Raw genomic sequence first — 16,959 nt, 5'->3', positions numbered from 1 at the left:
GTGTTGGCTGTTGTCATTTTTTCAATTTGACAGTCTCAGGGAAAAGAGGCTGGTGCCCCTGACTAAATAGTCAGGCGTTGCATGTTTTAAAAATTCTTGTGGGGCACCAATTGAAAATCAAAAATCGCTGTCTTAGAGTGTGGTATATCCTGGAAGTTCTTGGGAATCTAAGATTCCTTGTGCCTCTCTTCTCAGGCTGGGGCTGTTCCTTTAGCAAGGAGGATGAAGGCGGTGAGAACTGAGCTCCGGATTTTCAACAAGCTGACGGAGCTGCAGATCAGCCTGGAAGGCTATGACAGGGCTTTGGAATTTGCCACCCTGGCAGCCAGACTCAGCACAGTCACAGGTAGGTGGTCCCCTCTTGAATGGAAGGGGCCAACACTCCCCCAGGAGATGAAACAAAGCAGTCCCAGTGCAGGCTCTGGATTCCAACTGCATGGGTTCAAATTCTAGGTCCAACTGCAGGGAGACCTTAATTAAGCAAGCTGCTTAAGTCTGGAGTTTGTCTTTGGCAAGTGAGGGTTAAAACTGGTACCCATGTCATGCAGTTGTTATGAAGACCACTGAGAATCCATGTAAATCCCACAGCACAGTGCTGGGCACATAATACATCCTTGATAACTGTTACCTGTGCTACTCTAATCACTATATTGCTGCTGGTGTTAGGGCAAGTGGTATTTCATTCTACACACAGACAATGCCCTATTACAAAAAGACTGTGCCCTACATTTTTAATTGGTTGATCATTAGTTAGTCAAATGCATATTTTCCCCATGGAACTGAAATGTCAATGAAGGTCAGATTATTAACTAACTCAGTATGTAGCCAAAATAGTTCACATTTACCACAAAAGCTAGTGGAATACAATGCAAGTCATTAAAACAGAAAGAAGGCAGAATAGAAAGCAATAAGAAAACCCCTCATTTTGAAAGTTGATGCTTGAAGGAAAGCAGGTTCCATTAGAGGAGGCTTAATTAGATGTGGAGGCAAATGGAGTCTCCTGTGACGATTCTGGAAGGGACTCTGGGCATACTCAGCAGCCTGAGATGTGGATGCTACTGGACTTTATTGTGTCTAATTGCACTTCAGAGCTCTCTTCCTATCTTTTTCTTTACTGCAAACCCCCCCTGAGCGACTGTCTGCTGATCTCAGAGGAGGCCTTCTCCACCCCCACCCCCCTCACCCCCACCCGGGATGGCAGCTGCTCCCCCCCTCCCCCCCTGCAGCTGCCTCTGGGAGCAGGGTTTACCCTTCCCTGGATGGAGCTGAACACTGAGTGGAGGCTCTTTCCATCCTTCATGAACTTTTCTGTGACCGGATTTAACCATATCAGAGACTTTTCTGTCCTTTGGGTTTTCTATTTTAATTTGGGCTTTTGGCCCTTTGAAGCTTAAAAGTGAGGTTTTTAGATTGTATCAAACAGCCACCTTGCAAATATTAAAAAACAAAACAAAACATTAGAAACCTTTGTGCTCTTTAAAAGTCCACTTTGGGATCCAAAAACTATGGTATATTTACACAATGGAATTCTACGCAGCAGAGAGAAAGAAGGAGCTTATACCCTTCGCAACAGCATGGATGGAGCTGGAGAGCATTATGTTAAGTGAAATAAGCCAGACGGTGAGGGACAAATACCATATGATCTCACCTTTAACTGGAACATAATAAATAGAAAAAAAAAAGGAAACAAAATATAACCAGAGACATTGAAGTTAAGAACAATCTAACAATAGCCAGGGGGGAGTGGGGTGGGGAGAGTGGGAAGAGGGGATTACAGGAACTACTATAAAGGACACATGGACAAAATCAAGGGGGGGTGGAGGTGGGGGAGGGAGGTGGGTTCAGCTGGGGTGGGGTGGAGGGTTGGGGAGAAAAGGCATACAACTGTAATTGAATAACAATAAAAATTATAAAAAAATCCACTTTGTATTAAAGCAGTTGCAACCACCCACCAAAAACCCAAACCACAGGACCCAGACCCAAGAGAATGATGGGTGTGTGGTTTGGGTCTCGCTATCTTATCTGAGCCCTGGGCTGGTGAAGGAGCAGCGCTGGCTGCTGCTGGGGTGGCCCCAGGGTTCTCTGCCGAGGGAGCCTTTATGTGCAGGAGACATTTGTTATGTGGAGTTATTTATTGTAAAGAATTTTTAGTTATTCCATCACGCTGGTCTTGTCACCATGTCCCATCACAGGAATTTGGAAATAATTATTTCCCAGAATCTTGAGTTAAAGTGACACCTGTGAAGAGGAGAACGTTTCCCTCAGGACTCATCCCAGAAAATCTTGACCAGCACACTCTCGGGGAGTTTTGTGTTTTCTTTTGCAGCACTTATTCCAGGCGTACTTTTACTTTTGTTTGTGGGATTATTTAGGACAGTAACCTCAGCTTGGCAGGGACCTCTTCTGCTTTGTTCCTTCTGTCCAAAGTGCAACCTCTGACACCTAATAGACCTTCAAAGAACTGCACAGAATGAATGAGGGAACAAATGAGGTGAGGTGGTGGCTGCCAAGGGTTACTCTCCGTCTTCCAATTCCTAGGAGATCAGAAGCAGGAGCTGGTGGCCTTTCACCGCCTGGCCACTGTGTACTATTCCATGCACATGTATGAGATGGCTGAGGACTGCTACCTGAGGACGCTGTCCCTTTGCCCAGCCTGGCTGCAGAGTCCCAAGGAGGCCCTGTATTATGCAAAGGTGTATTACCGCCTGGGCCGACTCACCTTCCACCAGCTGAAGGTAAGAGCCAGGCTTCTAAGGTCATGTGAGAGCTACCATTCAACTATACTCTTCCCTGACCCTGAGCCTTCAGGAGAGACCTGAGGTGGCCCAGATGGAGAGTGACAGGGCGGGGAGTGACGCCACAGGGGACCCAAAGGCTCTTTCCACTCAGCCTCATTGGAGACCTCAAAGATGTCTCTCACCTCTGAGGACAGAGCCTAGCTCCCCTTTCTCCTTGCTCTGCTCTGACTGCTGCGACCACTTTATCTGTCAGGAGCTGTGGGCACCTACCTGAGAGCATCTCAATGGCCTGTGAAAATATACAGTAGGAGACCCAGATCAAAAGAATTATAAGCTCCAAAATTAAAATCAAAATTAATGCTGAACTGTTACAGGTAAATGCTTAAATGTAATAGACAAACTAGTCAATTATAAAGTTACATAGAACTATATTTAGGAGAAATCTGAGTGTTAATATGTTTGAGATGATGAGGCATGGGGTCTGCGAATGTCCACACGTCTAGGTTCTCAGAAGGTCTTAGTCCCGACAGTCCTGCTTTCTCGGCTGGGGCTGAACCCAGAACTCATTTTCCCAGCCACTTCTAGGCAGAACTGTGTCGGTGACCTAAAACCCCCTGGTACGATCCTGGCCCTCAACTCTTGTCCTCAGACATTGGCTCCCCTTGGCCAGAATCCCCTGTTTGTTCCAGCATAAGCCTTAATCTCTCAATGCTGGGGCTTCCGAGTTGCGCCTGCGTTTGGCCCTCAGGGGATCCTCAGGCAACTCTGCTGTGTGTTTCTTGTTCGCCAGATGTTGTTTCTGGCCTGAATTAATTATTGAGTTATGAGGGTTAATGGGAACCAGACATCCCTTTCTGAGTCTCACCCAAAGCAGCCTCTGTTCTCCTCCCTACCATGTGGGGAGGGACAACTGGGTGTGAAGGACTCCCCTGTCATCTTGCCGTTCAGCCAGGTGGTTCAGGGAGGGACAAAGTGTGAACTATGTGAGCTAAAGGCTCCAGGGGTTGCCAGAGGAAGGACTCACTCAAACTAGTGTACGCAAAAAAAAAAAAAAAAAAAAAAGGAAGAAAAAAAGAAAAATAAGGCAATCTGTTGGTTTAAACAACGGGAAAGTTCAGGAGTAAATTCAGTTTCCAGTAGTTCTGGATGCTGGTACTCAAATGCCATCATGCATTTCCCCACCTCTCTCTGCATCTCTCGGCTCTGTTGTCTCTTCTTGGCTGTGTTTCTTGTTCTCCTCCCCCTCCCACTATTGGCAGGCTCCAGCCCATATCAAGGAGGGTAAGGGACCCTCTGCTAGGACACACTGCAAGGCCCCTGGGTGGGACTGCGATAGGTCAGCTTGAGTCATTTATGCATCCCCGAAGCTCTGGGGTCTGCTGCTTTGTGGTCTGCTGGCCCTGGGTAAGGTGCCACCCCTGTGCCTGGGCAGGAAGGTGCTAGGGTTAGCAAAGTCCCAGGCTGCAGTAGAGTAGGGAAGGGGCTCCCCCTACCACCCCCGCACCCTCAACCAGGAGACGGGATGGGAACACATGTCGGGCACACAATAGCTAGGGCTCCCACCCAACACTGCCTCCCAGCCTCTCCTGGAAATGTTGTATTGCTAATGCTATCTCTTCTTTGCCCCCATGCCATGGGGATAGGATGCCCATGACGCCGCTGAGTACTTCTGGCTGGCCCTGGCAGCAGCGGTCCTGCTGGGTGATGAGGAACTGCAGGACACCATTCGGAGCAGGCTGGACAACATCTGCCAGAGCCCTCTGTGGCTCAGCAGCCCCTGCGGGCGTTCCTCAGAGAGGGCACGGTGGCTGAGTAGTGGGGGCCTGGCCCTCTGAGGAGCGGCTGTCCCATCTCTGACCAGTTGCCATAGCCAGAAGTTGCCTCCCTGCCTTAGGCTCCTGGACACTAATTGGAGGGTCCGAGTCCTCACCTGGCCCAGCCCCCTCATTTTACAACAGGAAGACCACAGTCCCCAGGGAGAGGGCTTTCTGGGCTGGCCACACAAACAGCAGATGATGGGGCTGGGATTAGGAACCTTACCAGTAGACAGTGGCCCTTCCACACAGGTGGCCTCGGAAATGCACTTTCTTGACACACAATTCTCCTAGAGAAAATGAAAAACTGTGCCCCTGGGAAACCTGGCTCCTTCCCCAGGGAAATCAGGAACTGCCCCAGGGAGAAGGCAAGCTGATTGGACTTGGTTTCTTCACTGACTTTGCTCAGGGAAAGACTCCTCCCCCTGCCGGTGGAGAGACATGGGGACTGGTGGGGCTAATTCACCATGCTCTTAGCCCAGAAGACACAGCTTTCAAATGGCCCTGGAAGGCACAAGGTGTGAGGTCTAACGTGGATGCACTGTGTCCATCCCGCCCAAGGAACCCCTAAAGGCTTCCCAAGGGCCAGGGCATAAAAATTGAGCACTAACCAAGCTATGCAAAGTACATGTGAATTGTGTATATTATTAAATATCATCCATTTACATTTATACAGACATTTGTCTCCTTTATAATACAGGGAAATGGAATGGGACACCTGAAGGGTGGGTGTCATAATGGTTTCAGGATAGCTTCTTTTCAAACCATTTCTATTGGTTGTCCGTCGCTGCATAGCACACGTTGTGGCTGGAAATTTGTCATCTCCCAGCTTCTGGAGGAAGGCGGGAACCCAGGGTGACTTAGCTGGGTCCTCTGGCTCAGGGAGCCTGTGCTAAGATCAAGGTGTCAGCCATGGCTGCAGCCTCCTCAGGCTCAGCTAGGGAAGACTCCACTTTCAAACCCACTCACCGCACGTTGGCAGGAGTTGGCACCTGGCTTGCTGTTGGCCCGAGGCTGCCCAAGTTCCTGGCTTCAACAGAGTGAGCGAGTGAGAAGAGTGAGAGGAGAAAGTCAGGGGCTTCTCGTAACCTTATCTCAGAAGTGACATCCAATTAGTTTTGCCTATTCTATTCATTATAAATGAGTCGCTCAGTCCAGCCCACACCAAAAGGGTGTGAATACCAGGAGGTGGGGACAATTGGGGGTTGTTCAGAAGCTGATTCGCTGGGTCTGGGAGACGCCCTTGGCACATGCATTTTTAACAAGCACCTCCAATGCCCCTGAGGTGGGTGCTGCACCCTTGCTCAAAAGCAGAGATCTGCCATAGGGCTCGCTGCGCCTAGTCCGGCAGCTTCGATTTTACTGTCAGACCCTCTGCCCTTGATTTCTAGCTTCTCGGGCCAACCAGATGGTCGGCAGTGTCTTAGGATGGGAAGTGGGTGGTGAACTGGGTCCGCATTGCATCTTTTAGTCACCAAGCCTGTCTACACGTCCGTCCGTCTTATTTTCTCTGAGGGGCTTGGTTGGGTGTCAAAACACTTTCTACAGAATACTCTTCTCCAGAAAGGAACTGAAGTGAGCTAATCATTAGCATGTAAAATGGATGTGGTTTTACTCCCACCACAAACCAGAAAATCCCAAGCAGGGAGGGATGTGGTGGGGTCTTACCTCCCAGAGCCCTTTTAGCAACATTCCTGGGAGCTGATCAGGGGCACATGCATTGCAGAACCATTACACGTCTTACATTTGAAGGCTTGCTTGGCCCGTGAGCAGGTGCCATGACCCATTCTCCATGTGACTCCAGTGACAGACCCTCTCCCTTTGCCACTGACCTATTACTCTCCGGGACAGATGCCAATTCCTGCCGCTCTGACGGATGCGGTTCCCATTACTGCACCAGGCTCTGGGTATTGGCTGGCAGGTGGAGAGTACAGAGAGATGTTACAGTACTCAATGTTATTTAACATTATGTTTTAGTGTCGTATTAAGATTTTTCTTTTCTCCAGCAGACACCTTACCATTGGCTCACACCAAGCTTATGATCAATTGAAACATCTTCTCCCATGAGCTTCTGTTTGATCAGCTCTATCTCAACTGCTACATATAATTTACATATACACACACTTATACATTTATGTGAAGGGCCTTACATCTACCCATTTTACATTTCATTGGGGATTTTGGTTACCATTTTTTGGTTCTGTGCACTTTGGTTCTTCTATAATTCTGGTGAATCTGCCTCTAACCAGGTCCGTTATAAAAACGTTAAGCACACGTGCAAAGACAGCTTTGTTTTGTTTTGTTTTTTAATGAGGAAAACACTGTATGGTATCATTGTGAGGACTATATCCTATCAGCAAAGTGCTCCGCTGAAATAGTTTTAACAGTGTTTAAAATTCCATTTTAAAAATAGGGGTGCCTGTTCCCCTTGAAATCTTGTTGAAGTGTTTTTTCGCGATGCCCAGAGTTGTCTAGTGGCAACTGGCTCTGGTCTCTTGAAGCAGGTTTCACCACACATACGCAGTAGCCCAAGATGATCAGTTAAGCTTGTGTGGCCTGCCTGCCTCCTGGCTGCTGGTATCAAACCCAAATAAAGAACAAGGAAGGAATCACTACATTGTGGAAAACCCTATAACATATTTTCTCAGCTTCCGGGTACATTACTTCCCTATTTAACATTGTTAATGCTCTGACACCCGATATTGCCTTGATCTTTTTCTTACTTGCTTTTCCATTATTTCAAGATGTGTTCATGTTGTGTGTGTGTGTGTTTTGTAAGGGGGTGGGGAATTTCAGAATGGGGAGAGAAACAGATCACCAGGGGGTAGGAAAACCTGGATTTGGGCCTTGAATATGACACTAAATTGCAGTGTGACCTCATGTAAGTCACTTAGCCTCTAGGCACCCAAGATCTCTGATCTCCAATGTGAAAAGTGTGTTCGCCTGTGGGGTCTATTCAGCAAAGTTATTTCCATAGCGTTTGGGCAGGTAGAGAGATTTGGATCTGGGAGATGAAATCATCTACTTCTATGGCCCAATTTTGTTCTCTTCTTTTCACAGGGGAGTAAACTAAGAAATAGAAACATAATTTTCTCCCAGTCTCACGGGTAGTTAGCGATGAAGACAGCAGACCAGCATCTCCTGACACAAGGACTCAGCCGCACTGGTGACAGGTTCTCTCCTGCGCAGCGAGCGTCACATTGTACGTGTGTGTGGATGCCTGCGATTCCCGCCACACACGCCACCCAAACCGCCATTTACCGACCTTCTTCTAAACTGATTTACTTCCTTTACTCATAAAAATTAACTTTATAAAAGGTGACTGGTCTAGGTAGAGGAAGATCTTGCATTGCTATCCATACAAAGTATTTCATAAACAAAAACAAATACAGTGAAGGCAAAACAAGTCAGTAAACTCCAGCTAGATGCTGTTGCCCAGGGCAAGTGCCCAGCCGCCCAGCCGAGGCTTGACCTGGCATTATCTGAAAATAAAGAGATTAACAAGTGGCAGGAGTGTTGAAGACAGACTAACGTTGTCCTCCTTGTGCAAGCAGAGGAACGGAGGAAGCTTTTCGAAGGACTAACCTCCCCCCGCCCCCCGTCCCCCCTCCGGGGAGTCAGGGCTGTTCAATGGCGTGTCTGGGCACGCACGTCCTGTTTAAGGAAGTGGGGACTCACTTGTGTGAGAGGGAAGGGTCACATTATGTAATATGAATATGACTCAGGTGAGAAGCACTGTGATGGGAGCTAATTACTGAGTGTTATGGGAGCTTAGGAGAGGGAATTTTAACCTAGGAATAGGAGTGAGGGCATCAGGGAGGGCTTCCTGGAAGGAGTGACATCTAAGCTGAGTCCTAAGAAAGAGATCTACAATTCTAACTGCAGGCCAGGAGGTCTGGAGTTGACAGGGCATGTATCAAGCAAAGGTCCAGAAGGTGGAGAGGGCCTGGTGTTTTCTGAGAACAGCTGCAAGTTCAGCAAAGCTGGAGCCAAGTCTAGGAGGTAGGGAGGGGATGCAAGAGGAGAGGCTAGAGAGGAGAGCTGGAGACAGACCCTGAGGAGATTGGTCTTCACCCTGAGGGGGAGGGGGGGTCACAGAACTGTTATAAGCGGGAGACAGAGTGGTCAGATTTGTGCTTTGGAAGGATGATTCTGGAAGCAGCATGAGAAGGGGTTACAGAACAGTAAGAGGGAATAGTCCGTTAGGACCCGACTAGTGCAACCACGGGCTGCAGCCTTCATTTGAGCCTCACCAGCTTCCCCACTACAGTTCCCTGTGATCCAGGGTCCCAGCGCACCACACCGCACTTAGCTGTCATGCTTCCCTAGTCATCTCTGGTCTGTGATGGTTTCTCAGTATTTCCGTGTTGTTCATGACCTTGACCATGTTGACATCGACCATGTTGACCTCCTTCCCTTTTGATGATCGCACCCATTGAGATGTGCACACAAGGGGAAGAGAGAAAGGAGTAATTCAGGGGGCGGGCCCTGTGCTCACCCAGGCAGCAGTTCCAGATGGGCAGTAGCATGCCTGCGTTAGAATCTGTCTTCGTGTCCGTGTGACCGTCAGCAAATTAATTAAGTTCTTTGAGCCTATTGTTGTCAGAATTACATCAGATGTCCCGTGTAAAAAGTACTGAGCACACACAGTGCCTGGCACGTTTTGTAAACACTGGATGATCTGGTAGATTTGTTCACCTCTTTGCTTCGTCGAGGAGGAAATGCTGAAGCACATCCACCTACCTGTCTCTGAGGCCAGCCCTTCCTCCAGGGAAGAAAAAAGGCTGACTCAAGACACAGAACAAATGAGGCTATTTCTAAAGGGAGTTTTTATAATGGTTTATGTTATAAAAATGCCTGCTATAATCCCGCCCATCAGTTAATTTATTTTAAAGTTCAGATTTAGAGTCTTTTTCAAACTCGACTTTATTTGCCACTTAGCAGTTCAACTGCGTTTTATTTCTCCATGTAAGCCTTGAAGTTAGGTACGGCCCAACCTAGCGTGGCAGCCAGGAATAATGTCCCTGTCCTCAGGGACACTGGGTCTGGAGCCAGCCTCTGTTTCTTCTCTACTGAGTGACCTGAGCAGGTTACTGTAGCCCCTTAGGCCTTGATTTTAATTCTGCTTGGAGTTTCGCTTGAGACCTCACATGTGGGTGACTAGCTATGAACACTCAGTCCCTGGTAGCTGTCATCATGAAGCGGGATTAAGCAGATTCTTAGTAAGCGAATCCTGTTCTGGGCCCTGTATCTTATGGGTGTGTGTGTGTTAGGGACACTGTTTTCTCTGGACCTTTACCTCTTGGTGAGACCTCCTGGGTGGAACAGCCTATGGCTCCAGTGTGTACTTCTCCACTCCCTAGCCCGTCAGTTATTTCAGCCTCCAGGGGGCATTGCAGGATGGACGCTGCTGGCAATCCTGGCCCTGAGAATACGCAGCTGGAGCGCATTCCTCTAAGGGGTGTTGTCTCCCCAGAGAAGCAGAGACAGGTGGCTGTGTAGGGGCTGGGGTGGCTCTGCCCAGCTGGGACGTAGGATGGGGCCGAGGCAGGACCAGGATAACATGTGTGGCTGTGCCTCAGTCATGGGGCTGCTCAGCTCAGTTTCCCAGGAGAGGCTGTGAGAGGGAAGGACGCTGTGCTTTAAAATTAGTTTAAAGGTGAGGACGCCAGCTCCCACTCTAGTGCTGCCTTTGATTCATTGTTGGAGCCATCAAGGTAGCTCAAGGGGTGAGTCCCCTCCAAGTGAGCTTCCAGACAGGGTAGGGGAGGATGGCTGAGGTCACATGGGCAATGATAAATGAGGCCTTTGCTAATCTATGGTGTCCCATCTCTGTGATAAATCAAGAATAGCTCCAGTAGGGGGCAGTAATGTCTCTCCTAAACAGTATAGCAATACTAAAGAAAGTAATAGTTCTGGATAAGCCTACAGCTGTGGCTTTCAAACCTTTTTTTTTTTTTTCACTGTGACACAGTAAGATATGCTTTTACATTGTATCCTAGTATGCACATCACCATGTAGTTCCTACAACACAAAGTGTACTTTGATACATTCTATTCCATTCTGGTATTTTTTTACATTCTACTCTAATTTAAAATGTCTGGCTAATGATCTTTGAGATCCACTAAGCTGCAGTTAGAGAAGCACTGGCCTGGAGGGAGGTTTCTCAGAGAGCATAGGAAAGCGCTGGCCTTTGCTCCTAAAAGAAAAATAATAGTTGACATTGTTGAATCAATATTGTGCACCAGGCCCTGTGCAAAATCTTTCTGAGTATTCTCTCATGTGACCCAACGACATTTTGAAGAAGATAGTATTGTTTTTATCTCCACTGAAGTTTAGAGAATGAAGTGACTAGTTTAAGTCTACCATTAGTAAGTGGTCAAGGTGAGATTTGAACTTCTGTCTCCCTGATGTTGGAACTAGAGCTCTAACCCATTACATTATATGTATTGTGGATCTTTGTCAGCTGCCACATGTCTGGGGCAGATGCTATTACTAGTGTGATCATAACAGAAGCAAGATTAAAAATTGTTTCAGCAGCCTGGAATATTGGGTTGAAATCAGCACTGTGATTCTGGTGGGTTAAAAACTGAATTACTCCAGAACGGAGTTGGAGAGACCTGATATTTCTAGGAGGACCTAAGAGAAACATGAGGGTTACCATCTGAGTCTAGAAAAAAATGATGAACCATCTTTTCCAAATGGAAAAATGAAAGGAAGAACAGAAAGTTTATATGATGATATAGTGATGGTAGGTCAAAGCAAATTATAAATTAGATTTTGAATACTCCAGGTGTGGAGTAGGGTAAGTGAAGGGAATTTTCAAGAGACCCAGAGGCAATAACAGAAGACTATGGATGCCTGATCAAGCGAGGCAGCCAGGTAGAGACCCGAGGGTCTCATTCAGCCTGGTCTTGTGGCTCGAAAGGCAGCGGCAGAAAGGGGGTCACAGCCCTGAGAGGATTACCTATTTCTGAAATCATGGGAAAGCTGGTAGGGACACCGTCACCCTCCAAATGCGTCTGGTGTACCAAATAGCTTGGGAGAAGCGCATGCTCATGTCGAGATGCCTTAAAAAATCCTTATGCATAAATACTGTTAAAAACAGTTTTTTACTTTTAGTATTCAGGAATGCATGCTTATTGTCTTAATTTTCCATTTTATTTTTATTTGACATTACAAATTTTTACCACTTCCTATGGAAAGGATTTTTAAAATAGGTACTCTCTTCTGTTTTTGATTCTAACATTTTAGGCCTAGAGTATGATATTTAAACATGATGTAAGTAAGTCTCAGCTACTTTGCCATTCCAGCATGGGCCAAATATTGTGTGCGAAGGAGATATTTTTGTTCTTGGACTTTCTTGTAAATTGAGAACTTTTGATGTTTGTTCATCTGGGGATATATTGGACATCTGCTTCATAGAGATGCTCCGAGGAGTGTCCCCGGCTTCCCCGTGCTCGTACCAGACAGCAGCGGCATTGGCTACAGCTGCTTTCCTCCCTGGGGGAGCGGCCATGGGTCAGGCCAAAATAACAGCTGCGTGGTAATCCCGGTGACTACACAGCCACCTATTCATGAAACAAAACAAAACAGACTTTTGTCTGTCGCAGCACATGTTGCTTTGGGACTCCATTGGGTGGGCGGGAGGACAGCTAAGCAGAGAGATGACCTGGAGGGTTTGTATTTTTGGTGGTTTGAAAGTCCTGGGGGATTATAGAGACTGATATTCTGACCCCCTCCCAAGTCCTGTGACATTCTTTTCTTTTCTTTCCAGTTATATAAAGAGTCCGTCTGTCTTTCTCCATGTGCTTATGGATCCCTCTTAGGCTGCTCATCACAGTTCATAATTGCACTGTCTACGTGTGTTTTTTAGTAAGTAATCCCTGTCCGCCACCTAAGACTAGAAACTCTGTGACAGCAGGGGCCTTGTCTGGCCCACTTACTCTATATTTACAGAGTCGAGCCCAGAATCTGACACATGGTAGAATCTCAATAAAGATTTGGTGAATGGGTTAATTAAAAAAATGAATGACTGAAACTTTGGATTCAGCTTGTGACCTCTTTTATCACTTACGAGAGGGAGAAAGTACTAAAACCATACTCTACCTGCTTTTTGTTCATGAGTGACTGGAAAACTGGGTGATAGGCTACTCACACTCACAGCAGCTGCTCAGTTAAAGTCTATTAAGAATAATAAGCATGATTTTCATTTGTTTAGATTGAGTTGCCGTAGATGTGCTGGGCCCTTCCTAATTTTCAAAAAGGTAGCAATTGTGAGCAGTTGTGAACGGTTATGATGTGGTGTCTCCCTGAGCACCTGCCCTGCACTGGGCATTGTGCTAAGTAATCCATGCGACTTGACCCTTCAAATGTCCCCACAAGAAGGTGTTATTATCCCCACTTTCTAGATGAGGGGACCAAGGTTCAAGGTAATTGAAACACTTGCAGAGATTTCAAAACCAGTTCTATCTGACCTGAAAATCAGTGCTTTTAATAACTATGCAATTCTGGTTTCACACTTTCTCTTTTAGAATTTAATGTCTTAAGAAGAAGAAATAGTTCCCTTGAGAATATTTGATGGTTCTCCTTTGTCTTAAGGGTTGGGGGGGTGGGATGACCAGGAAACCTAGGGGTAGGAACCTTGGTTTACACAAGCATTGTTCCACCACATGTCACAGGAAAACCCTTCAGTGTGGGAGGCTCTGTGGAATAAAGAGCACCAGGGGACAGGTGACACCTTCAGCGTATTTTTGGGCCTAAGTGGGAAGAATATTGCTTCAGAATCCCAATGCTTCTTCCTTGGGAAATTATAATTGGGGATGTGGTGAGATGCAAGACAAAAGTCTTAGTCTCTGCTTTTGAGCATCTGCTGGTTGCTTGGAGGATACTAGATACGTGCATGAAAAGCTCTAGGAGAGAGAGAGTCTGAGTCATGGGGAAGCCCCTGTGGACAGAGAAGGCAGACAGCCATCAACCCATCCATCCATCCCTTATCCATCAATCTACCCATCCATCCATCCATCAACCCATCCATCTATCCAATCATCCATCCCTCATCCATCTCCACCCATCCATCCATCCATCCATCCCCCATCCAACCATCCATCCACCCATCCATCCATCCATCCGCCCATCCATCCATCCATCCCTCATCCATCCATCCACCCATCCATCCAACCAATATTCAACACCTCTATATGTGAGGTTTACCCTCCAGTGAGCCAGGTAGTCACAGTCCCTGACCTCATGGGGCCTATGGACTCCTGTATGGACCAGGGTCTTCTGATGATCTTTTCCATCATTCTCACCATCATAGCTGAGCTTAAGCCCTTACACTTCAGACACCATGCTACATGCGTGCTCCCATTTTATCACTGTGACTCCTCTTGACAGTCTCTCCCTGCTGAGGAAGTGATTGAGAATTACAGCTGTCCATACAGCACACATGAGGAAACAAGTTCAGAGAGGTTAAGAGATTAACCCTTAGTCAAAGTCCTGCAGGTAGAAAGGGCAGAGACAGGCTACCAACACAGGCCTCATTCATATTGCCAAGCGTTGCCTAAAACTGGGACTAGACTTTTGCTACGTTTCCTGGAGCTTCAGCTAGATTGGTCTCATTGACCGAACATCCCACCCAGGCCTGAACAGCTCCACTGCTTATCAAATGTGGGGCCACAGACAAGTTTCTGTTCTTTTTTTAAATTCTCATCTGAGGATATTTTCATTGATTTTAGGGAGAGAGGAAGGGAGAGGGAAAGATCAATCGGTTGCTTCTGGCACATGCCTCAACCAAGGATCAAACAAGCAAACTAAGTATGTTCCCTGACCAGGGATCGAACCCATAACCTTTTTGTGTATGGGGCAGCACTCCTACCAACCAAGGCCCTGGCCAGGGCATGACCTCAGACAAGTTTTTAAGCTCTTGGTGCTTTACTGTCATTATTGTTAAACTGAGGGTGATGATAGTGTTGAATACTTACTCATGGGGTTGCTGCAAGGGCGAATGAGTTAATGCATGTGAAGTGCTTAGACTAGTACCTGGAGCGTGATATACTAGTGGTGGTTCTGACTGATGTTCCTCTATGGACAGACATTTCAACAGAGTACTTTTTTGGGTGAAGAAGATAATTGATTCGGCCTGGAACACGTGGAGCAAGCACACAGGGTTTGCATCCAATTGTGTAGAAAGCCACTTTTATATCCACGTTGCCAACTTGACCTTATACGCCATGAGGTCAGAGATCGTCTGGGTCACAACTGCACCCACAGCATGGGAACAGTGCCTGATCCAGGGAAGGTGCTCAGCGTCGAGTTGTTGGGTAAAAGGATAGAGGAAACATGAATGGACTGTAGGTGTGATTTAGGGTGCAAATGATACGTGGATAAAATAATGAAATAAATAAATATGCCCCCTGTCGGACAACGGCAAGACCCAACACAGAGAGGTACCTGAACAAGGGTGGGCTTCCAGCAGAGACTCCACAGGATGAGCAGCCTACAGGGAGAAGGGGGGTCATTCTCTTCCTGGTTCTAAAGTGAGCTGTCATTCCCGGTTCTCTGGGATGACCCAGGCCAGACCTTTGCAGCATCCCTAAATTCTCTCTCCAAACTACGTGGTCAATCCCTATGGAAAAAAAGGATCTTTCTTCCTGTTCTTTGACTTCAAACTGGGGTCCAAGGCCTTAGGCTGGTGTGAAAATAAATAAAGTTCGGGAGCAGACAAAGGCTGTTCTGAAGCCAGCCCTCACTGTAAACACTGGCCTTCCTGCCCTCTGGCCTGCAGTGCCAGGCGCTTCCATGGGCCCCTCGTGACCTCACGTGGCCTGAAGTTCTGGTGGCTGCCGCAGGGCCTGGTGGTCTTGTAGGAAGAAATGAGGGGCTCCCGAGGGAAGTCAGAGGTAAGTGTCGACCTCTTTAGATTCTCTGAAGACGAAAATGTGTGCACATATGTGCCCCTGATAAGACCACTTGAGAATATGCTTACTTAAGTTTATCATTGCTTTTACTTTTCCCAAGGGTGTGCAGCACACAATTTACAAATGACAATAAAGTAGAAATACTTTTACTGTAAATTTCCTGTAGCCAATTGATTCTCAGACAAGGCACTCATTGATTTCGGTGGAATTCTCGTGTGTAGAGTCAACTCTGGTTACAATTGGGTAACTAGCATAGTTTTGGCATGAATAATGGTTGATATTTTCCTTACCAAGTACATGCAAGTGAAACAAGAAAGAAATTAAGAAACCACTCCTTTGTCACTGGTGTGAGTGACTTTTCTGCTGAACCTCACAGAATAGTACCTGTTTTGCGTGCTCATCACAGTGCACCAGCTACAGACTTGACACTGTTGGAAGTAGCATTATTAGCATCGTTTCTTACGTCTGTACAATCAGCAAGGCCATAAACGAAGCCTTCATTTATAGCATTTACAATTTCTGTGTTATAAATACTGTCGCCTTGGTGGATTTCAAGCTGCTAAGGTGAGGTCACTGAATAAGGAGCTGAGAAAGACGTTATAAGGTATACACCTTTATACAGTAATTCCACTCTCCAGGTGTGAACAACCTCAAGCGCACAGTCACAGCAATATCCACGAAACGAATTAGAAAGTGATGAGTTTTGAGTATTTATTACCTCTTTTTAATGTGATATATTTAATCATGTTTATGCTTTTTATATAATTTAACTTTTAATAATGACTGGGTTTAACAACCAGCTCACAAAATTCCTGAAATTTAACAGTTGGCTCTCAGCAGTAGGTTCGAGCCAGCTCTAGCACACCACGGACCCCAGCCCGGTCAGAGGAGGTCAAGAGAGTGAGCGGGCATGTGGTCCACGGGGCTGGTGGATGAGCCAGCGGAAGGCAAAGAGGTGAGAGGCCCCTCTTGTCCAGGAAGTAAAGGGCCTTCTGCAGGACCTCCTCGGCTGTCCACATGAGCTTTGCAGAAACAGTGACTGTCTGCTTACCCACCTTGTCAGAGCAAGGCCGGGAGAGGGCTGCAGCCGCCACAGAGTGCAGTGAAGCCATTGCTACTTTTTTTGCTATTTTCCTTTATATTTTATCAAAATCATTTTTGTAGAGGTTAATTCTTCTGCATGTGAATTTTTACAAAAGAAGGCTGGTTCTGCCAGAGTGAATTTTCTATTATGGCTCTATTTTTACTAAGTCCAATTTTTCTGATTCACATTTGGTTGACCTCAGCTTTTTGGGGACAATTGGATTCCTCTGTCAATGTTTAGTCATTAACACATTTTGCTTTGTGCAGTACAGCTGTTGTCAGTTTTACTTTGGACTAGTTATTTTAACCCAAACAGTGAGATACAAATGCCCGACTACCTGAAGCATTTGTGGTGGCCAAGTGCGGGTAAGGTGCAGACAGGACCAGATCTGAGTGAAGCATGGT

At 46.7% G+C, this 16,959-nt stretch overlaps 1 protein-coding gene across 4 annotated transcripts in view; it reads left to right on the top strand.

The window, feature by feature from the left end:
- The window catches only part of SH3TC2 (SH3 domain and tetratricopeptide repeats 2), a 44,883-nt gene extending 39,660 nt beyond the window's left edge, over positions 1-5,223 (top strand). For all 4 annotated transcript variants that reach the window (XM_071221808.1, XM_045185128.3, XM_071221809.1 and 1 more), the window contains exons 15-17: positions 196-346; positions 2,539-2,735; positions 4,382-5,223. In XM_071221808.1, the coding sequence (XP_071077909.1) occupies positions 196-346; positions 2,539-2,735; positions 4,382-4,573 (540 nt within the window). In that variant the 3' untranslated portion in view covers positions 4,574-5,223. The remainder of the gene's footprint in view (positions 1-195; positions 347-2,538; positions 2,736-4,381) is intronic.
- Positions 5,224-16,959: the final 11,736 nt, after the last annotated feature.

Source organism: Desmodus rotundus, chromosome 6, assembly GCF_022682495.2.
Source record: "Desmodus rotundus isolate HL8 chromosome 6, HLdesRot8A.1, whole genome shotgun sequence".
Classification (NCBI taxonomy): Eukaryota; Metazoa; Chordata; class Mammalia; order Chiroptera; family Phyllostomidae; genus Desmodus; species Desmodus rotundus.
This window is presented reverse-complemented; position numbering and strand designations above follow the sequence as displayed.